General features: G+C 62.9%; 1 protein-coding gene across 1 annotated transcript; it reads left to right on the plus strand.

Annotated features, from left to right (window-relative positions):
- Window positions 1-940: 940 nt before the first annotated feature.
- Window positions 941-16843, plus strand: Pdgfb (platelet derived growth factor subunit B). The gene is made up of 7 exons (XM_027928979.2): window positions 941-1991; window positions 9434-9530; window positions 11551-11640; window positions 12517-12722; window positions 13812-13956; window positions 14925-15073; window positions 15401-16843. The coding sequence occupies exons 1-6, from the start codon at window positions 1929-1931 to the stop codon at window positions 15047-15049; spliced, it is 726 nt and encodes a 241-aa protein (XP_027784780.2). The 5' UTR covers window positions 941-1928; the 3' UTR covers window positions 15050-15073; window positions 15401-16843.
- The last annotated feature ends 1743 nt before the right edge of the window (window positions 16844-18586 follow it).

Genomic DNA, 18586 nt, shown 5'->3' on the forward strand with positions numbered 1-18586 from the left:
CCAGGCGGCCGGGAGATGCGGTGGGCCTGTGGCTGTGTGCTGGGCTTGGCGTGTTGAGTGTGACTGTCAGTGTGACAGTGTGACTGCTGAAGGCAGGGACACAGCACTCCCTGCGCTGGGGGTGGAGGGCGTTAACTGTGTGAGTGCTGGTGTGGGCGGGAGGCCCCTGGGCTGGGACCCGGCTGCGGGAGGCAGTAAACACCAGGGCGACTGCTGGATCTGGTGGAGCCGGAGGATGCGGCAGGGTGGTGGGGTTCGTGTGACTTTGCAGTTCAACAAATTCCAATTCCGCCCAAGCTGGCGGAGCCGCTGTGTGCCAGGCAGCAGCTAGAGGAGGATGCGCAGACCCAGCTCGCAGCCAAGTGGCCGTGGGGTCTGCAGGGCTACCCTGTGGCTGGAGCTCAGCTGGGTGCTTCCGGACCTTTCTGATATTTAATCCAAACCATAACCCTGCCCACACTTTGAGCAGAGATAGGGAGCACAGGAGGGAAGTGACTTGCCCAAGGTGACCCAGCTGCTCAGTGCCAGGGCAGATCTGAGTCCAGGCTGTCAGGCTGCAGAGCCTGAGTCCCGAGCCACAATGCGGGTGCCAGGCTGCTCAATCTGGTCGCGAAGGGGGCTTGGGCTCCTGCGTGGGGCCCTGGAGACACCCCTAACCACGTGGGCTCCTAACGGGTCAGCAGTCCCTATGCTGAGGGTGGGGGAAGGGGATCGTCGCCCCTAGATCTTCTTTCCCCACGACCAGATTCATGGGCAGGGGGGCTACCCGGTTATCAGAGACCCCTAGGAGCCCCGCCTTCACCCCAGGCCCTCCCCAAGCTCCAGCCCCCTCCTGGCGCTGACTCCCGGCCAGAAGAGGAAAGGCTGTCTCCACCCACCTCTCCACTCTCCCTTCTCCTTTATAAAAGCCGGAACAGCTGAAAGGGTGGCAACTTCTCCTCCTGCAGCCGGGAGCGGCCCGCCTGCCTCCCCGCGCGCCCGCGGCCTCCCCCGCTGCCTCCCTGAGGGTTCCCCTCCGGCCGCCAGCGCCCATCTTTCATCCCTGGGAGATATTTTGCGCACATACACACATACACACACGCGCAAAAAGGAAAAAAAAAAAAATCCCACCCTCCAGCCTCGTTGCAAAGAGAAAGCCGGAGCAGCCGCAGCTCGCAACCCGCAGAGGACGCCCAGAGCTGCAAGCCGGCGGGCGGACCGACCCACCGACTCGCGCCGCGTCCACCTGTCGGCCCGGCCCGGCAGAGCGCGCAGCGGGAACGCCGCGCGCGCGGAGCAGCCGTGCCCGCCGCCCGGGCCCCGCGCCAGGGCGCACACGCTCCCGCCCCCCCCACCCGGCCCGGGCGGGAGTTTGCACCTCTCCCTGCCCGGGTGCTCGAGCCGCCGCAGCAGAGCCAACTTTGGAAAAAGTTTTTTTTGGAAGACTCGCGCTTTGAGGTGCCCAGCCCTGCGCTTTCTGATTTGGGGGACCTTTCCAGAAAATGTTGCAGAAAAACTAAGCCAGCGGGCAGAGGAAAACGCCTTTAGCCGGCGAGGGAAGACGAGCCACCGACTGCCGCGTTCCTTTTCCTCTCGGAGGTTGGAGTCCCCTGCGCGCCCCCACACGGCTAGACGCCTTGGCTGGTTCGCGACGCAGCCCCCTGGCCGTGGATGCTCGCGCGGGCTCGGGATCCGCCCAGGTAGCGGCCTCGGACCCTGGTCCCGTGCCCAGGTCCTCCCCAGCCCCCCAGCGACGGAGCCGGGGCCGGGGGCGGCGGCGCCCGGGGGCCATGCGGGTGAGCCGCGGCGGCGGCTGCAGCGGCCTGAGCGCCTGATCGCGGCGGACCCGAGCCGAACCCACCCTCCTGCCCAGCCCCCCGCCCTGGCCGCGGGGGCGGCGCGCTCCGTCTACGCGTCCGGGGCCCCGCGGGGCCGGGCCCGGAGTCGGCATGAATCGCTGCTGGGCGCTCTTCCTGTCTCTCTGCTGCTACCTGCGTCTGGTCAGCGCCGAGGTGAGTTGCGACGGCGGCTGGGGCTGGTTCTCAGCATTCATCGTCCCCACCCCCACGCCTGGCTGCCCCCTCCTCTCCCTGCAGTGAACTTTGGACCCTTCCAGCTCAAGAGCCTGGCGCCGGGCGCTGGGTGACCCCGAGGACTGGAAGGCGAGGTCCGGAGGGGCTAGGCTCTAAGGGAAGGGAGCAGCAGTGGCTTTCTTTCCATGGGGGGGAATCTACGTCCCTGAGTCTGTTAGCCTCTAGGGAGGGTGTGTGTGGCCCTGCCCCCTCCCCAGAACCTGAGTGAAAGACCTTTTCCAGCTGGAGAAGAGGGGGTGGGGTGTGCCAGAGGTGCAGAAGGCAGGGCGTTCTTCCGAGCCCACGTTGGCTCGCTCCAGCCTGGCCTTAGGTTCTGTCCAGGACCCAGCCTTCCTGGAGGTACGAGCTTACACACCCGTGACATCCACGCCGACCTTTTGCGGGGGTTCGGGTCCCACCCTGGCTAACGCTCTGGGTTGGGGTGGGCACTTCGGGCCGCGCAGGGCATGCCTGGCACTCGAACTGTCCAGGAGCAGTTGTGTCTTGGCATAGGGAGAGAGGCAGGGAGACAGACAGGCAAGGGTAGGTTTGGGGCACTTGGGCGCGTAGCGTAGGAAGAAGATTGGGGGCTCGTAAGGAATCCAGCCCCCGGGGCGGTGTGTGCCTGAGGCCCCGCCATACCTGCGCCCGCGCCCTTCGAGAGGAAGCACCTCTCTCCCCCGCATGTAGGGTGCGGAACGCGCCGCCTGCAGAAGCCGAGCTGCAAGGGAGACGGGGTGTAGAAACGGCTGCGGGAGCGACCGGGTCTCGATCGGTGCCCCCACCCTGCCAGGCGCACGTAGCAGTGAGTTGGCAAGTCCAGCCGGAATCCAGGTGGGAAAGGGGGCGGGGCCGGAGGAGGCGCGAGGTGGAGGGGAGGAGGGCACTCGGGAGGCGGCGAGCCTGGGTCCCGTCCCGCCCCCGCCCCGCCGCGGTCCTCAGCTCGCACCCCGCCGGCTCCCGGGGAGCGCCAGCCCCTTCGGCCTCCAGCGGGGCGCAGCCTAGAGGCGGCGGCGGCGAAGGGGTTAAGGCGGAGGGCTCCAGGCCGCGGCCCGGCCTTGGGCCGCCGCCAGCGCAGGTTGTTTTGACCACGAAGGAGCCGTCACCGTCTCCTTTTGTTCTCGGGGCTCCTCGAGGGCCGCCGGCCGCCTGACCTGGGGCCCCGCCCTTCCGCGGCCGCCCCCCGCGGCCCGCACCCGGGAGGGAGGACGCGGGGCTCGGCCCGGCAGCCCGCAGGCCTCTCGCGACGTCCCCTCCTCGCCTCTCCCGCAGCCCCCCGGGCCGCGGCCAGCTGTTGGGGATGGGGGCGCCGGCCGGCCCCAGCTGCCGCCTCGCCGCGGGACCGGGGGGCTGGCCCGGTGCCAGGGCGTCCTGGGAACGGTGGCGCCCCGCGGCTGCTCTCCGCAGCCCACCCCGCCCGGCCCCCCGACTCGCTCACTCACCCCACGCATGCACACTCCTGGCCGGAGGCGATGCTGCGCTCCGGCGGCGGGCACGCACTACCGCGGCCAGGTCGCGCGCCCGCCGCTGCCACGCCCGTGCACACTCGGGACACACACGCGCGCGCACCGCACACAAACGCACGCACGGCCCCTGCACACGCGGCTTGAGTACACGTGCGCGCACACCCACGCACGTACACAGGAACGCACGGCTCCGTACACCCAGTGCCAGGTGCCCGCCCCCGCGCAACAGGTGGGTCCACCACGGGCCCTGGCACCTCACCGCCTCTGCAATGACCCCATTTCCTTCCTGGGGTCCTCGGAGGGCGACGGAAGCCTCCATTGGATCTGGACTCCATAGCAACCCCCACCTTTTTTTGCCTGGTCAGTTCAGTTTGGCGCCCCTCAAACCTTACCCCTCTGTGCTTTTCTCAGCCACCCCCATGTGACCGTAAATGGCGCTGATGTGACTGAAGCCAGCAGGGATGTCTAGTGCATTTCTCTTTTCATATAAGCCTGATGGGAACCTCCAAGATAGGAGGGCCCCGGGGCCACCACCAATGGGTTCCTATCCTGGGCTGTTGCCCTGCAGATTCCGGCTGGTCTGCAGTGTCTGGCTACCAGAGTCTGGCCTCCCCTGGCCATTTCCAGCTTCCTCCAGCACCACCTCTTCAACTCCTTGAGTATGTGCCTGGGGCAGAGGCTCAGACACGTCCCTTCCTGACTTTAGTCAGTGTCCTCGAACACAGGAATACAGGACCCACAATTGTGTGTGTTTTGCAGTTTGTGAAAGCTCTCCTGCCGCTGCGGAGGAGACCTGGATGGGAAGGGGACCTATTCACTTCGGGACCAGTTCAGAGTGGTTGGCCAGTGTAGGGAGGCTCAGGGAGGGCTGGCTGCGGGAGGTGGCCCTGTCCTAGGGCATGTCGGAGGGATGCTTCTGCAGCTGGGAAGGGGGATGGGGGCCCGGAGTCTGCAGAAGCCTCTGAGGTCCCCTCTCCATCAGCTGAGCTGGCTTCCGGCAAGGTAGACTGCCCCTGTCATGTGATGCCTGCGCCTCAGCAGCCTCAGCACCCTTCTGCTGGGAAGGGGTGGGGGGGCCCTCCTCTCACCCCCTGGCTGCCTCCCCCTTTGCCAGCCTTAGGGGGCGGAAACCAGCTTGCTGCAACCCCCCCCCCCCAAAGACCTGGAGGTGTGCAATCCAGGTCAGACAGGATTTGGAGGCTCAGGTGCAAGAGCCAGGAAGTGGGTGGGGGGGGGTTGAGGTGTTTTCTAGAAGTCCTTGGCAAAATCTTCCCCTCCTCTCTTCCAGATGCTCCTTCTATGACGACTATTTTCGTTTTTCTGGGTATTCAGCTGTTTGTTTTCGGTTTTCCCACCGGAGTGCAAACTACACTCTGGGGCTTTTGTCTTGACCACACGGTCCCTGGGACTTGGTGGACAACTGGGAAATAAGTGGAAAGGACAGTGAATGGTAGGGCGGGGCGGGGTCCAGGCCAGCTTTAGAAACACCCCTCCTTCCACCCTCGCCCCCCAGGGTGGCCCTCATGGCACACTGTTCTCTGGCCAGGCCGGGAGGAAAAGTCATCGGGCTTTCAAGACCACCTCCCACCCTACCCTGAGAAACAGGTGTCTGTTTCTCTTCTGTCTTGTCAGGATAGGAAAGGACAGAGGGGAAGGACCATCAGGTGTTCTATGTGTCTCTAGCGGGGCCTCAGTTTCCACCAGCTTAAAAAAAAAGAGCAACAAGAAGGTTGGGTTCACTCAGCTCCCAGGGAGCAGCGAAATTGCTCTCGGGGTGGCAGCAGTGATGGCGGTGATGGTTGCCCATCGCTGGACAGGCCCTCTCTCTTCTCTTCCTGCTTTGACATTTTCTCTTGCTGCAGCAAGAGGCCGGGAGGCCGAGCAGGAGGGTCCCGGGAGCCACAGGAAGTGAAGTGAGGGAGGGAGACGCTGGTGGAGAGGGCGTCTGTGGTCTGCCTGGCCAGGGTTCCCCACAGGGCCTGGCTCCACATCCCATCTAGATCAGGCTGGGGCTCCCGGTCAGCGGGCACGCGGAGCCTAGTGGGCCTCTGCCTCAGCTGGCCAAGGTCAGCGCCCCTGGTTGCCGGGCCCAGGGCCTGCCGGAGAGTGTGTCTGCGTGCGCCCAGGCGGAGGGTGGGGTTCGAGCCCTTTTGATCTGCCAGTCTGCTGGGAGCAGGTAACTCACCTGGCCTCAGCTCTTGGGTGCCCTCCTACCTCTGGCAGCTGGCTTTGGGGGCAGGGCGGGGAGGAGGCTGTTTGCCTTGGCTCCTGGGGCTGGCTTTGCCCCAGCCACGTCCTGGCCACACCCTCGCCCTGCCAGAGCCTCAGGCCTGAGATCTGGGGCAGCTTCTGCAGGGGCCAGGCCTCTTCTCCTGTCTAGGGGGTGGGGCGGCACCCACCTGGGGGCCTCCAGAACCTGGGGCCAGGAAAGCTAGGCTCCGGGCAGCTCGTCCTCCCACACCCAGAGTGGCCTGACTCCAGACAGGTGTCCCTGAAGTCAGGGCAGCACATCCTGGAGCTGACCACAGGCTGACTGTCCCTACCCCTCATCCACCCTCAGTCCCGGAAGGGACCTGCCAGCCCCCACAGCACCAGGTGGTGTCAGTGTGGGGCTGCGGTGCCATTTCCTGTGGCCCAACGCAGGGGATCATGCAGTCGCTCTCCCACGGGCAGCTCTCCACCCACTCATTGTCCTCTTGAAACTGTCCTGTGCTGCTGGCCCAGGGCACATGTGCCTCTTGCAGCTGCCCTCGAAGGAGCCATTCTGACAATGACCCTCATTAAGTACTGGCTATTTGCTGGCTGCTCTGCAGTTACGGCCCGGGCGAGATTTCCTTAGTCCGTCTAAGACGAAGAAGCCAAGGTTTTTGCTGTTGTTGGGGCTGGTTTTGAGGGGAGCTGTGCTGGGGACTGAACCCACCGTTGCTCTACCACTGATCTACATCCCCAGCCCTTGTTGATGTTGTCATTATTTTTTAATTTTGAGACAGGGTCTCAGTTTCCCAGGCAGGCCCTGAACTTCAGAGCCTCCTGCCTCAGCCTCCTGAGTCTCTGGGATTACAAGCGTGTGCCACCGTGCCCTGCTTGTGCCACTGCGCCCCGCTAATTGAGGTTTTTGAGAGTTAAAAGACCTGCTCCCTGGATCCAGGATGCCCTGGCTTGGGAAGTCCCTCTCCCCTCTGCTGTGGGGTCTTTCAGCCTCTGCACACTTGGGGTCAGTACTGCTGTATGTGTGGGGACGTCCTGTGCACGGTGGGGTGCTGGGCAGCCTCCCGGCCTAGCCCTACTAGACACCAGCAGCCCTCCCCTGCTCGGGACCACAGAACGCCTTCAGCTGTGCCAGTGTCCCCCGGGAGTCCAGTCACTGCGATGGAAATACCACTGTTGTGCCACAGGGGTAAAGAGCCAATGGGGACCTCAGCCATGCTGAGGCCCTGGGGCATCAACAGAGAGCAGGGACACCTGGACTCCCCTGGTGGGCTGGGAGAGGGTGGGCGTGCTGGGCCTGGGGAGGACCCGGCTGTGCTTCACTGTCCGTAGACTGGGGCCTGCCTCTGTTTTCCCATCTGGAAGATGGGGTAGAAGTGCTGCTGGCCTCTTGGGACTGGTGGCTTGATCAGCATCTTGCTCATGGGGAGCTTATGGTTCACGGTCAGCAGGTGACAACTGTTAGCTGTGTCACTGCTGCCACACCGGGGCTTCATTGGGAACCCTGGGTGTCTAGTGGCCAGATTAGCAGAAGCACAAGTAGGAAAGGCCTCACGCCTGGAGGGGGGACTTGTTTGGGGTTGGGGAAGAGGATCCCAGTGGCCCTCTGGAGGAGGAGGCGGGAAAATCATATTGGAGAGGACCCCAGGGAGGGGGGGAGAGAGTCCTTGGTGCATTATACCAGTATTTATTGAGTGCCTGCTGTATGCACGGTACTCCTGCCTCTGCAGTCTGTCTTGTGCTGTCCCCGCCCCAGCCTTAGAGGTCTGGGCTGGGGGCATCCATCCCCTAGGCCTGCTGGGGGGGTCTGCCTGCTCTGCCAGGCTACCAGCTATGGCCAGCTCTCCAGTGGGCAAGGAGACCTTGGCTGGAGTATAAGCCTTTGGGCCCCTTCCTGGAAGGTTATTGAATGATTACTCGACAAATACTTCTCGTTCTCCACACCGAGGGAGCCTGGGAGGCCTGGCAGGGTACCCCCACTTTGGCTTTCTTCTGCTCCTCCTGTTGCCTCGAGGCAGCATTAGAATCAAGTCGAATATTTTTCAACTGCTTTGATCCACAGATGAGAACTAGGACCAGAAAGGGGCAGTGACCAGTCCGAGGTCCCACAGCAGTAGATAGCAGCATGGGGCATGTAATCCAGCGGTCCAGACTGTCAGTTTGGGGTTTGACCAAACTCAGAGGAGCTTCCTTCCCTGGAGACCACCCACCTGCCTCTGCTAGTGGGTTGGATACTTTGTGGACATTTGGAAAACACTGCAGTGTAGACTCACTCTTGCGGTTGGGCTGCAGGGACATTTGCAGGGATCACACTCCCCATCCAAGTCTCCTAGCTTCCAGTCAACATGGGGGCCAGAGCAGGACACCGCTGTGCCCTGGAGGGGTGTCCCTGACACCACCACAAGTGTCAAGGCCCCTAAAGCTTGTTTTTCCTTGAGACCAGATCTTGGCCTGGTGCCAGGCTGGTCTTGAACTCTTGGGCTTGAGCAATCCTGTGGGTGCATGTCACCACCCCTGGGTCCCCACAAACGTGGAGAAAACACAGCTTTCCAGGCGGGGTGCCTGGGGGCTGAGATGACCCCCTTCCCATTCAGGCGGTACAGGGGCAGCCTCTCTGCCCCCTCCTGCCCCGTGCCCACCTTCAGATCTCACCCCAGCGGGGCAGGGCTTCCTCCCTGCTCAGCCCAGAAGACTGAGGCTGAACATACGGCCAGTCTGCTGCCCTCTCTCAGGGCTTTTCCCCAGGCCACACGGTCCTACATGCACGTGTGGCCAGGTCACTCACACATGCACACGCACACGCACACGCGGTGATCACATTTTCTGCTCCCCTTGACTGGTGGGTGGAGCAGACTCTGCCTTTCAGACTTTTCTGCTCCTCACCTCTTTGGCATTGGGCCCTCGGGTCTCCTGGGACCACGGGGATGTGGCGGTGACCTCTTGTGTTGTTGGGGGATCTGTGGTTTCCCTGGAGGAAGCTGGGCTCCGCAGGACTGAGGCCCTGCTAAAGTGCTTGTTAAGTTTCAAGTGTGTTTGGTGACAGGCCAGGGGCGGCCTAAAAATAGACATTGGTGGGGCCTGGGGCAGCTGCAGGTCTCCCCCCACCCCCCCAGTCTGAGGATTCCCTCTCTCCTCTTTCACACGAGACCTGAACAGGTGGCCTCCTGAGACCATCCAGCGCTACAAGCATTTATTAAACGCCTCTCGTACCCAGAGGCTGGAGGACAGGCTCTGCTGTCCCGAGGACTTGGGTTTGGGTACGGTTCCTGCTGATAATAGGATGACGGGCAGAGGATGATCCCCGTGGAGCCTCTGTCTTCGCATCTGTAAAATGGGGTCATTAGGTCACCTGTGACCTGTGCCGGCTGTCCTCAGCGGTCAGGTGTGGAGAGAGAAGCAGAGAGAATTCTGATTGCCAGAGCCTTCCTGGAACCTGTGGTCTGAGGGGAGAAGTTGAACAGGCAGCTGGAAGTGGGCTGGGGCTCCTGGTGGGGAGTGGGGCTGGGGTGTCACATCTGAGCTGCATTTCAGAGGTTCCAGTTCCAAGGCCTTGGTGTTCCTGGTTGTCCCCCTGGGTCCTGTCTGGCCCAGCTTCACTGTTCACTTTTTCATGATGGGACCCTGCCAGAACCTTCCACAGGGGAGGCCAGTGCTGGAGAGTGGGGAACACCCCTACCAGGCTGCTCAGTCCCCGTGTCTGCCTGGCAGGGGGACCCCATTCCTGAGGAACTCTATGAGATGCTGAGTGACCGCTCCATCCGCTCCTTCGAGGACCTCCAGCGCCTGCTGCACAGTGACTCCGTAGGTAAATCGCATCCTCCTCCCGTGCCCTGGCCCCTGGCCTCTGTCATGTCCTGGCCTCTGTCATGCCCCGGCCTCTGTGGGGGAGCTGGGAGGTACCCAGAGACCTGGGGCCCCTGCAGCCCTCCTGCCTTCCAGGGAGGGCCCCGCCACACCCGCCTCGGCAGACCGAGGGCACACAGGTTGGTACCTGGATGTGGGGTGTGGCAGAGAAGCGCCCACATGTGGCTGGGGAGCCCGGGGCGGTGCTGAGTGTCTCCAGGTGTGGACCCGCCGGGAGGGCGGTGCCGGGGAGCCATCGCCCTGCCCCCTGGCCCGGGTCCAGGCCTTCAAGGTCTCCCGGGGACACCTGGCCCAGGACAGCCAGCGGCAGCCCCGCGCGTGCCCGCCCTGCCCGTGCCGAGAGCGCGCCGGGCCGGGCACGTGCTCCCTGGCGCGCACGCACGTGGCGCGGGGCGGGGCGGGTGTATTTATAACGCGGTCTTCAGAGCGAATTCCATTCTATTCTAACCTCTGGCCTGGTCCCTGGAGCCCTGGCCGGCACCCCCCCTGCACCCCCGGGTCCCCTTCCCCCTGGGGTCCCGTCTCTGTCACTTTGTGATCCCTGCCCGGCGCTATCTACGGGGGAACAGCACTTCCTGCCTTTGTCTCCTCGCCCCGTTGGGCCCCTGGCGCCCTCTCAAAAGCATTCCCGGGCCCTTTCAATCCGCCGGGGCTGGGGGGCTGGGGGGCAGCGGCCGCTGGAGGGGCCCAGCTGGGCCACCTATTGTTCCCAGGCCCCCACCCGAGTCTCCCACAGCCCCGCCCGTGCCCGGCTGGCCAGCCCTGGCCACACAATGGGGCAACTTCCAAATTTAGCCTTTGTGCAGTTGCTTTCCAAGGCCTCCCCCCAGCCCCTCCACACCCCGTGGGGTCGGATCTTGGACAGAGGTTTTCAATGGCAGGACTGTCCCGAGGCAGCCATGTGGCTATTTTTTTCCTAATCAACTTAACATTTCCACAAAGCACATCTTCCAGTCGCCTCCTCCCCACCAGGACATTCCAGAGATGGCAGAGGGAAAGGAAGGCAGGGAGAGGGACAGACAGACGGCTGGTGGGAAGCTGGCCAGTCAAGGCTCCCTGCAGGACTGTCCCCTCCAAGCCTGGGACCCTGGACGGCGGGTGCAGTCAGCAGGGCCTTTGTCCTGACGGGGCCAGTGGGCAGGGAGACTGAGTCGCAGGCGGCGGGACTGGTCCCCAGCACCCCTTTGTTGGTTTGCTGGCTCATGAGCGAGCTTCAGGGTTGAGCTCACGACTCTTCCCCACCCGCCATTCCCAGTAGCCGGCTCTACCACCCTCTCTAGAGGGGCACAGTGTCTCTGAGGAGTGCCGCTGGCAGAGATGGCAGCGGCCCAGCCCTGAGAGAGGGGCGAGGTAGTCAGTGACCACAGGAATAGCGGCCACGGTGGGAGGACAAGGGCGGGCAGGATGAGGGGTGAGGCGCGACCTGGCAAGGGCACGTGGCCCAGCTCCTCCCTAGTGGACCCCGCCCCCTGCCCCCCTTTCCCTGCCACCAGCTCCCACCCCACCCTCTCCAGCCCCTCGCTCCGGCTCCAGAGGGGCTGTGCTCAGGGCTGGCTGCCCCCCGGGGATTCTGGGAATTTCTGCATCCTGCACTTCCTGTGGGAACGCTGGGCGGAGGGGCACTGGGAGCTGGCCTCCAGGGCGCGGGTCCGCAGCCTGCAGGCTGCTCACAGTAGCAGAGGGAAGGATTATTTTTAACTCCATTGACATGGGTTCTGGCCAAAAATGTGGCTGAAGGACCGGAGTGGGGCTGGAGTCCCCTGGAGATGCAGGCGGACCCTCCACCACGCCAGCCTCATGGCCGCCTAGGGCTCTGCCGGGCCCCCCTCATCCCAGCCCGGGCCCTGGGCTCACAGAGGGCGGAGGGCCCTGCCCGACGGAGTGGGGGCCGGCCGGGTGTCCGGAGCTCCTGCCCGTGCTGGGTGGCAGCCGTGCTCAACAGCATGTCCCCTTCCCTGCAGATGACGATGGGGCTGAGCTGGACCTCAACATGACCCGGACTCACCCCGGAGGCGAGCCAGAGAGCTCTTCTCGTGGGAGGAGGAGCCTGGGTAAGACCGAGGGTCCCCACAGCGTCCCCTCACAGCGTGGGAGCCAGGGAAGAAGAACCAGGGCACACAGCCAGCCAGCGTGCCAGGGGTTGTCTCCACACCCTGCCCCCGTCCTCGGGGCTGAGTGGGGCTGGGAGAGCGTGACCCTGGAGTTGAGTTACCAGGCCCTCTGTCCCCACACTGTTCCTGAATTGGGCACTTTAACACTCATTTTTCCTTACTTCAACCCTAGAGGTAGATGCAATTGTCCCCATTTAATAGAGTTGGAAACAGAGGCCCAGAGAGGGTTCGAAAGTAGGTGAGGTCACTCTTGGACGCGTAGGGCCGGGGTCCCAACCAGCTGCTGTCCCTTGCACTCTGTGGGCCGCACATCTCTGCCACGGTGCTCCAGGCTGTGGCCTGAAGCTGTAGGGCCCAGGACTGCCTCCTGCTCCTTAGCCGAGGCCACAAGGAGACAGTAGGTCAGCAGCCCTGGAGAAGCCTTCCCAGGCGAGGCCAGCACTCACCCTGAGGCCCTTTGCCCACTTGCAGACTCCAAAACACTGTAGATGTGTCTGGGCTGGCAGAGTTGGGCACGGGCACACGACCCGCCATCTGTGGCATCGGGTGGGTTAGTGCTCGGAGCTTCAGTTTCTCTGTCGGTGAAAAACCACAGTAGCCCCGGCATTGGCCAGCGCTAGCCAGGGGCGATCTGAGCAGCTCCACCCACCAAGTCCCCACCCTCACCTGGCAATCGCCAGGGCCACAGCCTCCCCTGGGCTTGAAGGAGGTGGGACAAGCACCCAGGTCCCAGGAGGGCAGCTGGGGGCGCTGCCCGCTCTCCAGCGGGGCAGGGGCTCAGGCAGGAGCCTCCTGATGCAGCTCCCCTCCCTGCAGGGCCCCTGGCGGGGGCAGAGCCAGCCATGATCGCCGAGTGCAAGACGCGCACCGAGGTGTTTGAGATCTCACGGCGCCTGCTGGACCGCACCAACGCCAACTTCCTGGTGTGGCCGCCGTGCGTGGAGGTGCAGCGCTGCTCTGGCTGTTGCAACAGCCGCAACGTGCGCTGCCGGCCTGCGCAGGTGCAGCTGCGGCCCGTGCAGGTGCGTCCCGTCCAGCCGCCTCCCCGTCCGGGGCGCAGAGGGGCACGGAGCAGTGTCAGGACCCATGTGCCCAGGCCTGAGCCCCAGCAGGGCTGCTCGTGGGACATGAAGAAATGGACGCTGCCTCCTACTTTATAAAATCTCATGATGTCCCTCAGAGACATTCCACAAACATTTGATACGATTCCCCTTTTCAGGGGTCTCAGAAAGGCTCGGGCAAGGGTCCTGCGCTCTGACTACTTCTCTTATCCCTTCGCCAAGCTGTGTCTTTAACAGGGAGGGCGAGAAAACACCCAGGTGACAGACACTGGTCCCAAGCAGTGTGCAGAATCCACTGTCCCAGAGGGCTCTGGCCTCAGGCTGGGCAGGGCAGGGCCCAGGAGCCTCACCAGCCTTCTGATGGGTGTGGACAGGCTCTGCACCCCTGGTCAGGCCTCCCCAGTGCACCTGCCAGGTGTTCGCCACGGCCTGGTGCTGGCTCCGCCTGGCCACACCCCCTTCCCCTGGGCTACCCCGTGGCCTATGCCCAGTCCCTGCCATCCTGGCCTGGGCCCAGTGCCCGAGATTAGGAATGTCATGCTCCACCCACAGCTGCCACGGTGTCTCCCGTCCTCAGCCCTTCCAGCTCTGGACACACACCTGCCTGCCGCCCTCCCCCTTCCCGCCTCCCTCCCCTAACCACCCCCCACCCCCACCACCCCCACCCCGCTTCCTTCCAGACGACCATCTCCTGCCTCTGCCAGCCCTGGCCTTGGCCGGTGCCCCAGGACTGAGGACAGCCCGGAAATGCCTTTCTCCCTCTCTGGGGGACCAGGGGCTGAGGCCGGCCACAGGGCTTGTTTTGATGGAAAAGCTCCCAGGGGCAGAGGGCAAGTCCCTGCCATTGTTCAGGCCAAAACATGGGTCCTGCAGGTTCCTCTCTGGGCTTTCGAGGAAAGCTGGGCTCCAGGGACAGGTGGGAACAGCCGGCCGTGCGACTCCCTGGCACCCGCATTCGCGGGCTCCAGGGACAGGTGGGAACAGCCGGCCGTGCGACTCCCTGGCACCCGCATTCGCGGGCTCCAGGGCTGATCTGATTCTGTCCTCCAGGTGAGAAAGATCGAGATCGTGCGGAAGAAGCCAACCTTTAAGAAGGCCACGGTGACCCTGGAGGACCACCTGGCCTGCAAGTGTGAGACGGTGGTGTCTGCGCGGCCTGTGACCCGGAGCCCCGCGGGTTCCCAGGAGCAGCGAGGTACCCACCCTCCCAGGGCCTGCTCCCAGTCTGCAGGTGTAGCCTGCCTCCCCTGCAGCAGCTGGGAGCCCGTGCCTCTTTATCGTGGAAATCAGATCAGGCACCATTGTCCTGGCGAACAATCTAGATTCCTCCCAGCCTGAAAGGCCCTACATGAGGAGGTAGGCCCTAGCTGGTCCTCTGGCCTTGCCAGTATCCGGTACTGTTCACCCTAGCAGGGCTGGTACCTTCAAGTGGCTGGATAGCTTCCTGCCTCAGGGCCTTTGCTCATGCTAGTGCTGGAGTCCCAGCACTTCCCCCGGCTCTTCAGGAGCCCAGCTCCTTCCCTTCGATTGGGTCTCAGCTCAGAAGCCTCCTCCTAGAGGTCTGCCCTGGCCACCAGCTGCCTTGTCAGGTAGCGAACCCTCTTGGACACTAGAGGTCTGGGTTCTCTGGGCTGTATCTCCTTCACGTTAAGACTGTGGCATGAATATAAGCCTGGGCGGCAGGGCTGCTGTCTCCAGGACGTGGCTCTGAGGTCCAGAGGCTGAGCACACACTAGGCCGCAGCTGGATCTGGACCCTGGGGCCTGAGCCCCAGCCTGAACTCTGGCCCAGCACCCCCACGGCCTCTCGGGATAAGGGGCTGGTGACGACAGGCCCAGCCCCGGGTGGGCGGGCGGGCGCCACATTGAGCCCTCCCTCCTTGGGGAGTGTGCAGAGAGCTTTGCAGGACTGTCACTTATTCCCCCCTCTGGTGCTCGAGGTGGCCCGTCTCGTGCCCCCATTTCACAGATGGAGATGAGGCAGGGAGAGGCTCAATGATGGTCCCCGGGCCTCTTCAGCTGGGGACCAGTGGGGCTGGGACCGGACCCCGGGATGCCTGTCCCCATGGCGTCTCCTGTCCCTCCCTCCACCCAGAGGACCACCTGGTGGAGAGGGCAGACCCCCCGATGGCCGTGCTCATTGCTCTTCCCTTCTCTTGAGCAGCCAGGACACCCCAAACTCGGGTGACCATTCGGACAGTGCGAGTCCGCCGGCCCCCGAAGGGGAAGCACCGGAAATTCAAGCACACACATGACAAGACGGCGCTGAAGGAGACCCTCGGGGCCTAGGGGCATCGGCAGGAGTGTGGGCAGGTGAGGCCAGGCCCGGGGCGTTCCTGCTCGCTGGCCGGGGCGGGCGGGTGGACCTGGGGAGGCCTTGTCCCTCCAGAGCACCCTGAAGGCTCGCCCTCCTCTGTGCTGTCACCAGTGGCTCGTCCACAGGGCGCAGGGTGGAGGACTTTGGAGGCTCCAGCTGTCCTCCGGAGAGAGGACAGTCTAGACCTCGAGTCCCCCCCACCGGCCCCCGTTTCCCGGCCTTGAGGGCTGCTGGGATTGGGGTTGATGCTGGTCCTCTGGCCTTGCCAAGAGCAGGGTGCACCCTGGCTGTCTCTGACCCATGTCCCTCTGCTTGGCCCGCAGGGTTATTTAACATGGTATTTGCTGTATTGCCCCCATGGGGTCCTTGGAGTGATAATGTCGTCCCCCTCGTCCGTCTGTCTCGATGCCTGATGCGGACGGCCAATGGTGCTGCCCCCGCCCTCCACATGTCCGTCCACCCTCCTCCCAGCGGCGCCCTGCCCAGCAGCTCCAGAAGGAAACCAGGGCCAAGTCACTGCTGCTCCCTCCCCGGCCCCAAGGACCTGGGACAGGAGTGCGAGAGACAGAAGGGGACAGGGTCTCCCACCCCACCCCAAGCGTGGCCCACCCCTGCCCAGTGCTGTGGACTGGCCCGAGGAACTTCGCCTGTGGCCCTCAGGACCCGGTCCCTGGACCCCGGGCCAGCTCCCGGAGACACCTGTAGGTGACCTGGATCTCTCCAACTCCTGTGGCCAGGACCACTCGTCAGGGGCACAGACTGGAGAACTGCCGCCCTCTCCCCTCCGGGCCACCTCTGCTCCCAGTGGCTTCCTTTCTCTTTATATGTATGAATCTTCAAAGACGGGGACTCCTGGGCAGGTGACTGAGTGCCCTCTGGCAGGTTAAATGAGGCTCACTCCTCAGGTGGGCCTAGACAGCGACCTGAGCGTCCCCTGCTCTTCCCGTGTCGCCCCTCCCCCAGTGCCACCCAATTCACTTCTTCTGTTTCATCTCTCTACCTCCACCCTGGGTGTTCCTCTTGTCCTGGCCCTTCAGTCTGTTCTACCAAGGGGTTCTTGGACCCCTGATTGAGGCCCCAAATGACCCCAATCACTCTTCTCCAACGCAGAAGGCCAGGGGCCAGGGCAGCAGGAGACCTGCCCATCTTATTCCAACCCAGCCAAGACTGCCATTTAAGATTGTTCAGGGTGTGTACTGCACAAGGGCACTGCATGCAAGGGAGCATTCTGCACACCCTAGATATAGCCGATTTGTCTATTTATTATGACAGTTTCTGGAAGATGTAGGTCAAGCATCGGAGGAAAAGAATCCTGTCTCTAATTCACACACAGGCTCTGTGTGGACTGGCCCTGTTCTGACCCAAGCTGTGGCTTGGAGTAGTCAGACAGGAGTGAGCCCATGGTATGGTAACACAGAGGCCTGGGCTCTGCTGTCCTCGCTGTCCCCTCCCTTTGAGATGCACCTGGAGGCCCTGGGGGGGGTGCGCTCCCTCCCCTGCCTCCCACCGCACCCCCAGCCTGCTTCCTTCAGTTTGTAAAGTCGGTGATTATATTTTTGGGGGCTTTCCTTTTATTTTTTAAATGTAAAATTTATTTATATTCCGTATTTAAAGTTGTAAAAAAAAAAAATAACCACAAAACGAAAACCCAGCGACTTCTCTGGCGGTCTGTGCTGGCGTCGCATCGCGTGCGACAGTCAACATTTCGGCGTTGGCAGGAGGTGGCCGCAGCTTGCGCCCCAGGCTCGCGATCGCAGCTGCAGCCCGGGCGCGCGCTGGGCGGGCAGGCGCGCGCTCCCGCCGTGGCTCGGGAGGCCCGAGGCTCAGACCCTGACCCTGACCTTGACCCTGCCCGGGAGATGGGCTGCAGGGCGCAGTCGGGGAGGCTGGAGGAGGAAGCACAACTGAGCTTCTCCCCGGCAAGGTGTGGCAAGGCACAGCGCCACCTGGCCACAACCTCCCCAGAAACGTGAGGGGAGGAGACTGGCTGTCCCCAAGCGCCAGCCCCCCCCGGCTCCTGGCCTTCTCTTTTTCATTGGTTTGATTATTTTTTGCTGCTGGGGTGCAAGCCAGGGCCTCCCCACGCTGCCCCTGAGCTGCGCCCAGGCCCCCGTGCTTTCCCTTGCTCCTGAAGTCAGGAACAGCACACGGAAAGATGCTGAATGTGTTCCAGTCCCACGTGCTGTCTACCTTGAAGCTGACAATCTAAAACTGAAGCCATCTTGTTCCTGGAAGTAGTGAGCTCCCTGTCACGGGGAGTGTGTAAGAGGACTCTCAGAGGCCACGTGGCTGATGTTTACTGAATAACATTGGGGCTCCCTGACATTGGTTGGTCCATGGATTCATTCATTTGCTCTCCTTTTGGAATGCTCCCCAGAGTCCATCCTGGGGTTCCCGCCCTGCGCTCATGTCTGCAGGACCCTTTCCTCTGCCCTAAGCAACCAGAGTTCTGGGTTCCCAGGCAGCAGAAAAGGCTGTGGTCGGGAGGAGGAGATAGTTGGGCAGGGATGGCTAGGGCGGGAGACCTGTGAGCCTGGGACCCTGCAGCTGGGCCGCCCACCCCTGGCTACGGAGCTTCCCAGGCATCTATGTCTGCTTCTCTCCCTGTCGGTGTGCGTTCCCAGGCGGCAGCCATGCCAAGTCTATGGGTCTTCTAGGGGCCTGGTGGTCAATCATCAGGCTAAAATGGCATTCTTCTAGAAACCTCTTCTGGGAAAAAGACTTTCTGTTCTTCAGATCTGCACTGTTAGCTGTGATTCAGTTGTGATGTCTGGTGCATAAGCAGTGACCTTGACCCATGAGGTCAAAGCCAAATGCCGAGGAGGGAGGGGGGGAGTCTCAGCTCCCACCTGGACTGCACGGCTCAGGAGCTATTACAGAAAGAAAGACATTCCTGTGTGAGCTACTCTTTACTTTGGGTTTTCTGCCCCTTGCACCTGCCCTCAAATACTAATACCTTGCCCTGACAAGCCTTCCTGTCCCAGCCCAAAGCCCACCGTCCCTTCTCTCAACCAGAGCATGGAGCTGTCACCTTTGGAGGCTCAGCATTTGCCACCTCCATAAAATAACATAATGAACATTTCCTGCTTGTGAAGCGCAGTAGGCGTGAGCCCCAGGCAAGCGTGCTGTCCACGATGGAGGAGACATGGCGGGCAAAGCCACGGAAGCAGGCCCAGAGGACCCGCCCAGACCCTCTGTGGACACTGTATCTGGTGTTTCCACAGTTAAGGCGTCAGCCCAGGAACCCCGAACCCCAACATCTGCAGTAATCCTGGTCGCAGCCCCAGTTCAGCCAAGGTTCCTGTGGGACTGTGGAGAAGTCTCCATTCCTCCTTCCTCCGCCTGCTCCTGGCTGCCCTCCCGCTGGGCCTCCACACAAATAGCCCTTCTGAGAGGCTGCCCTGCCCAGGGCATGGCCCCCAGCCTCAGACCCACTCCGCTTTCCTACCCTGCTTGATTATCTGCATGGCTAATGTCCACGTCTGGTCACCACATGTGTGCTTCTCCCC

Source organism: Marmota flaviventris, chromosome 3, assembly GCF_047511675.1.
Source record: "Marmota flaviventris isolate mMarFla1 chromosome 3, mMarFla1.hap1, whole genome shotgun sequence".
In the NCBI taxonomy this organism is placed as follows: Eukaryota; Metazoa; Chordata; class Mammalia; order Rodentia; family Sciuridae; genus Marmota; species Marmota flaviventris.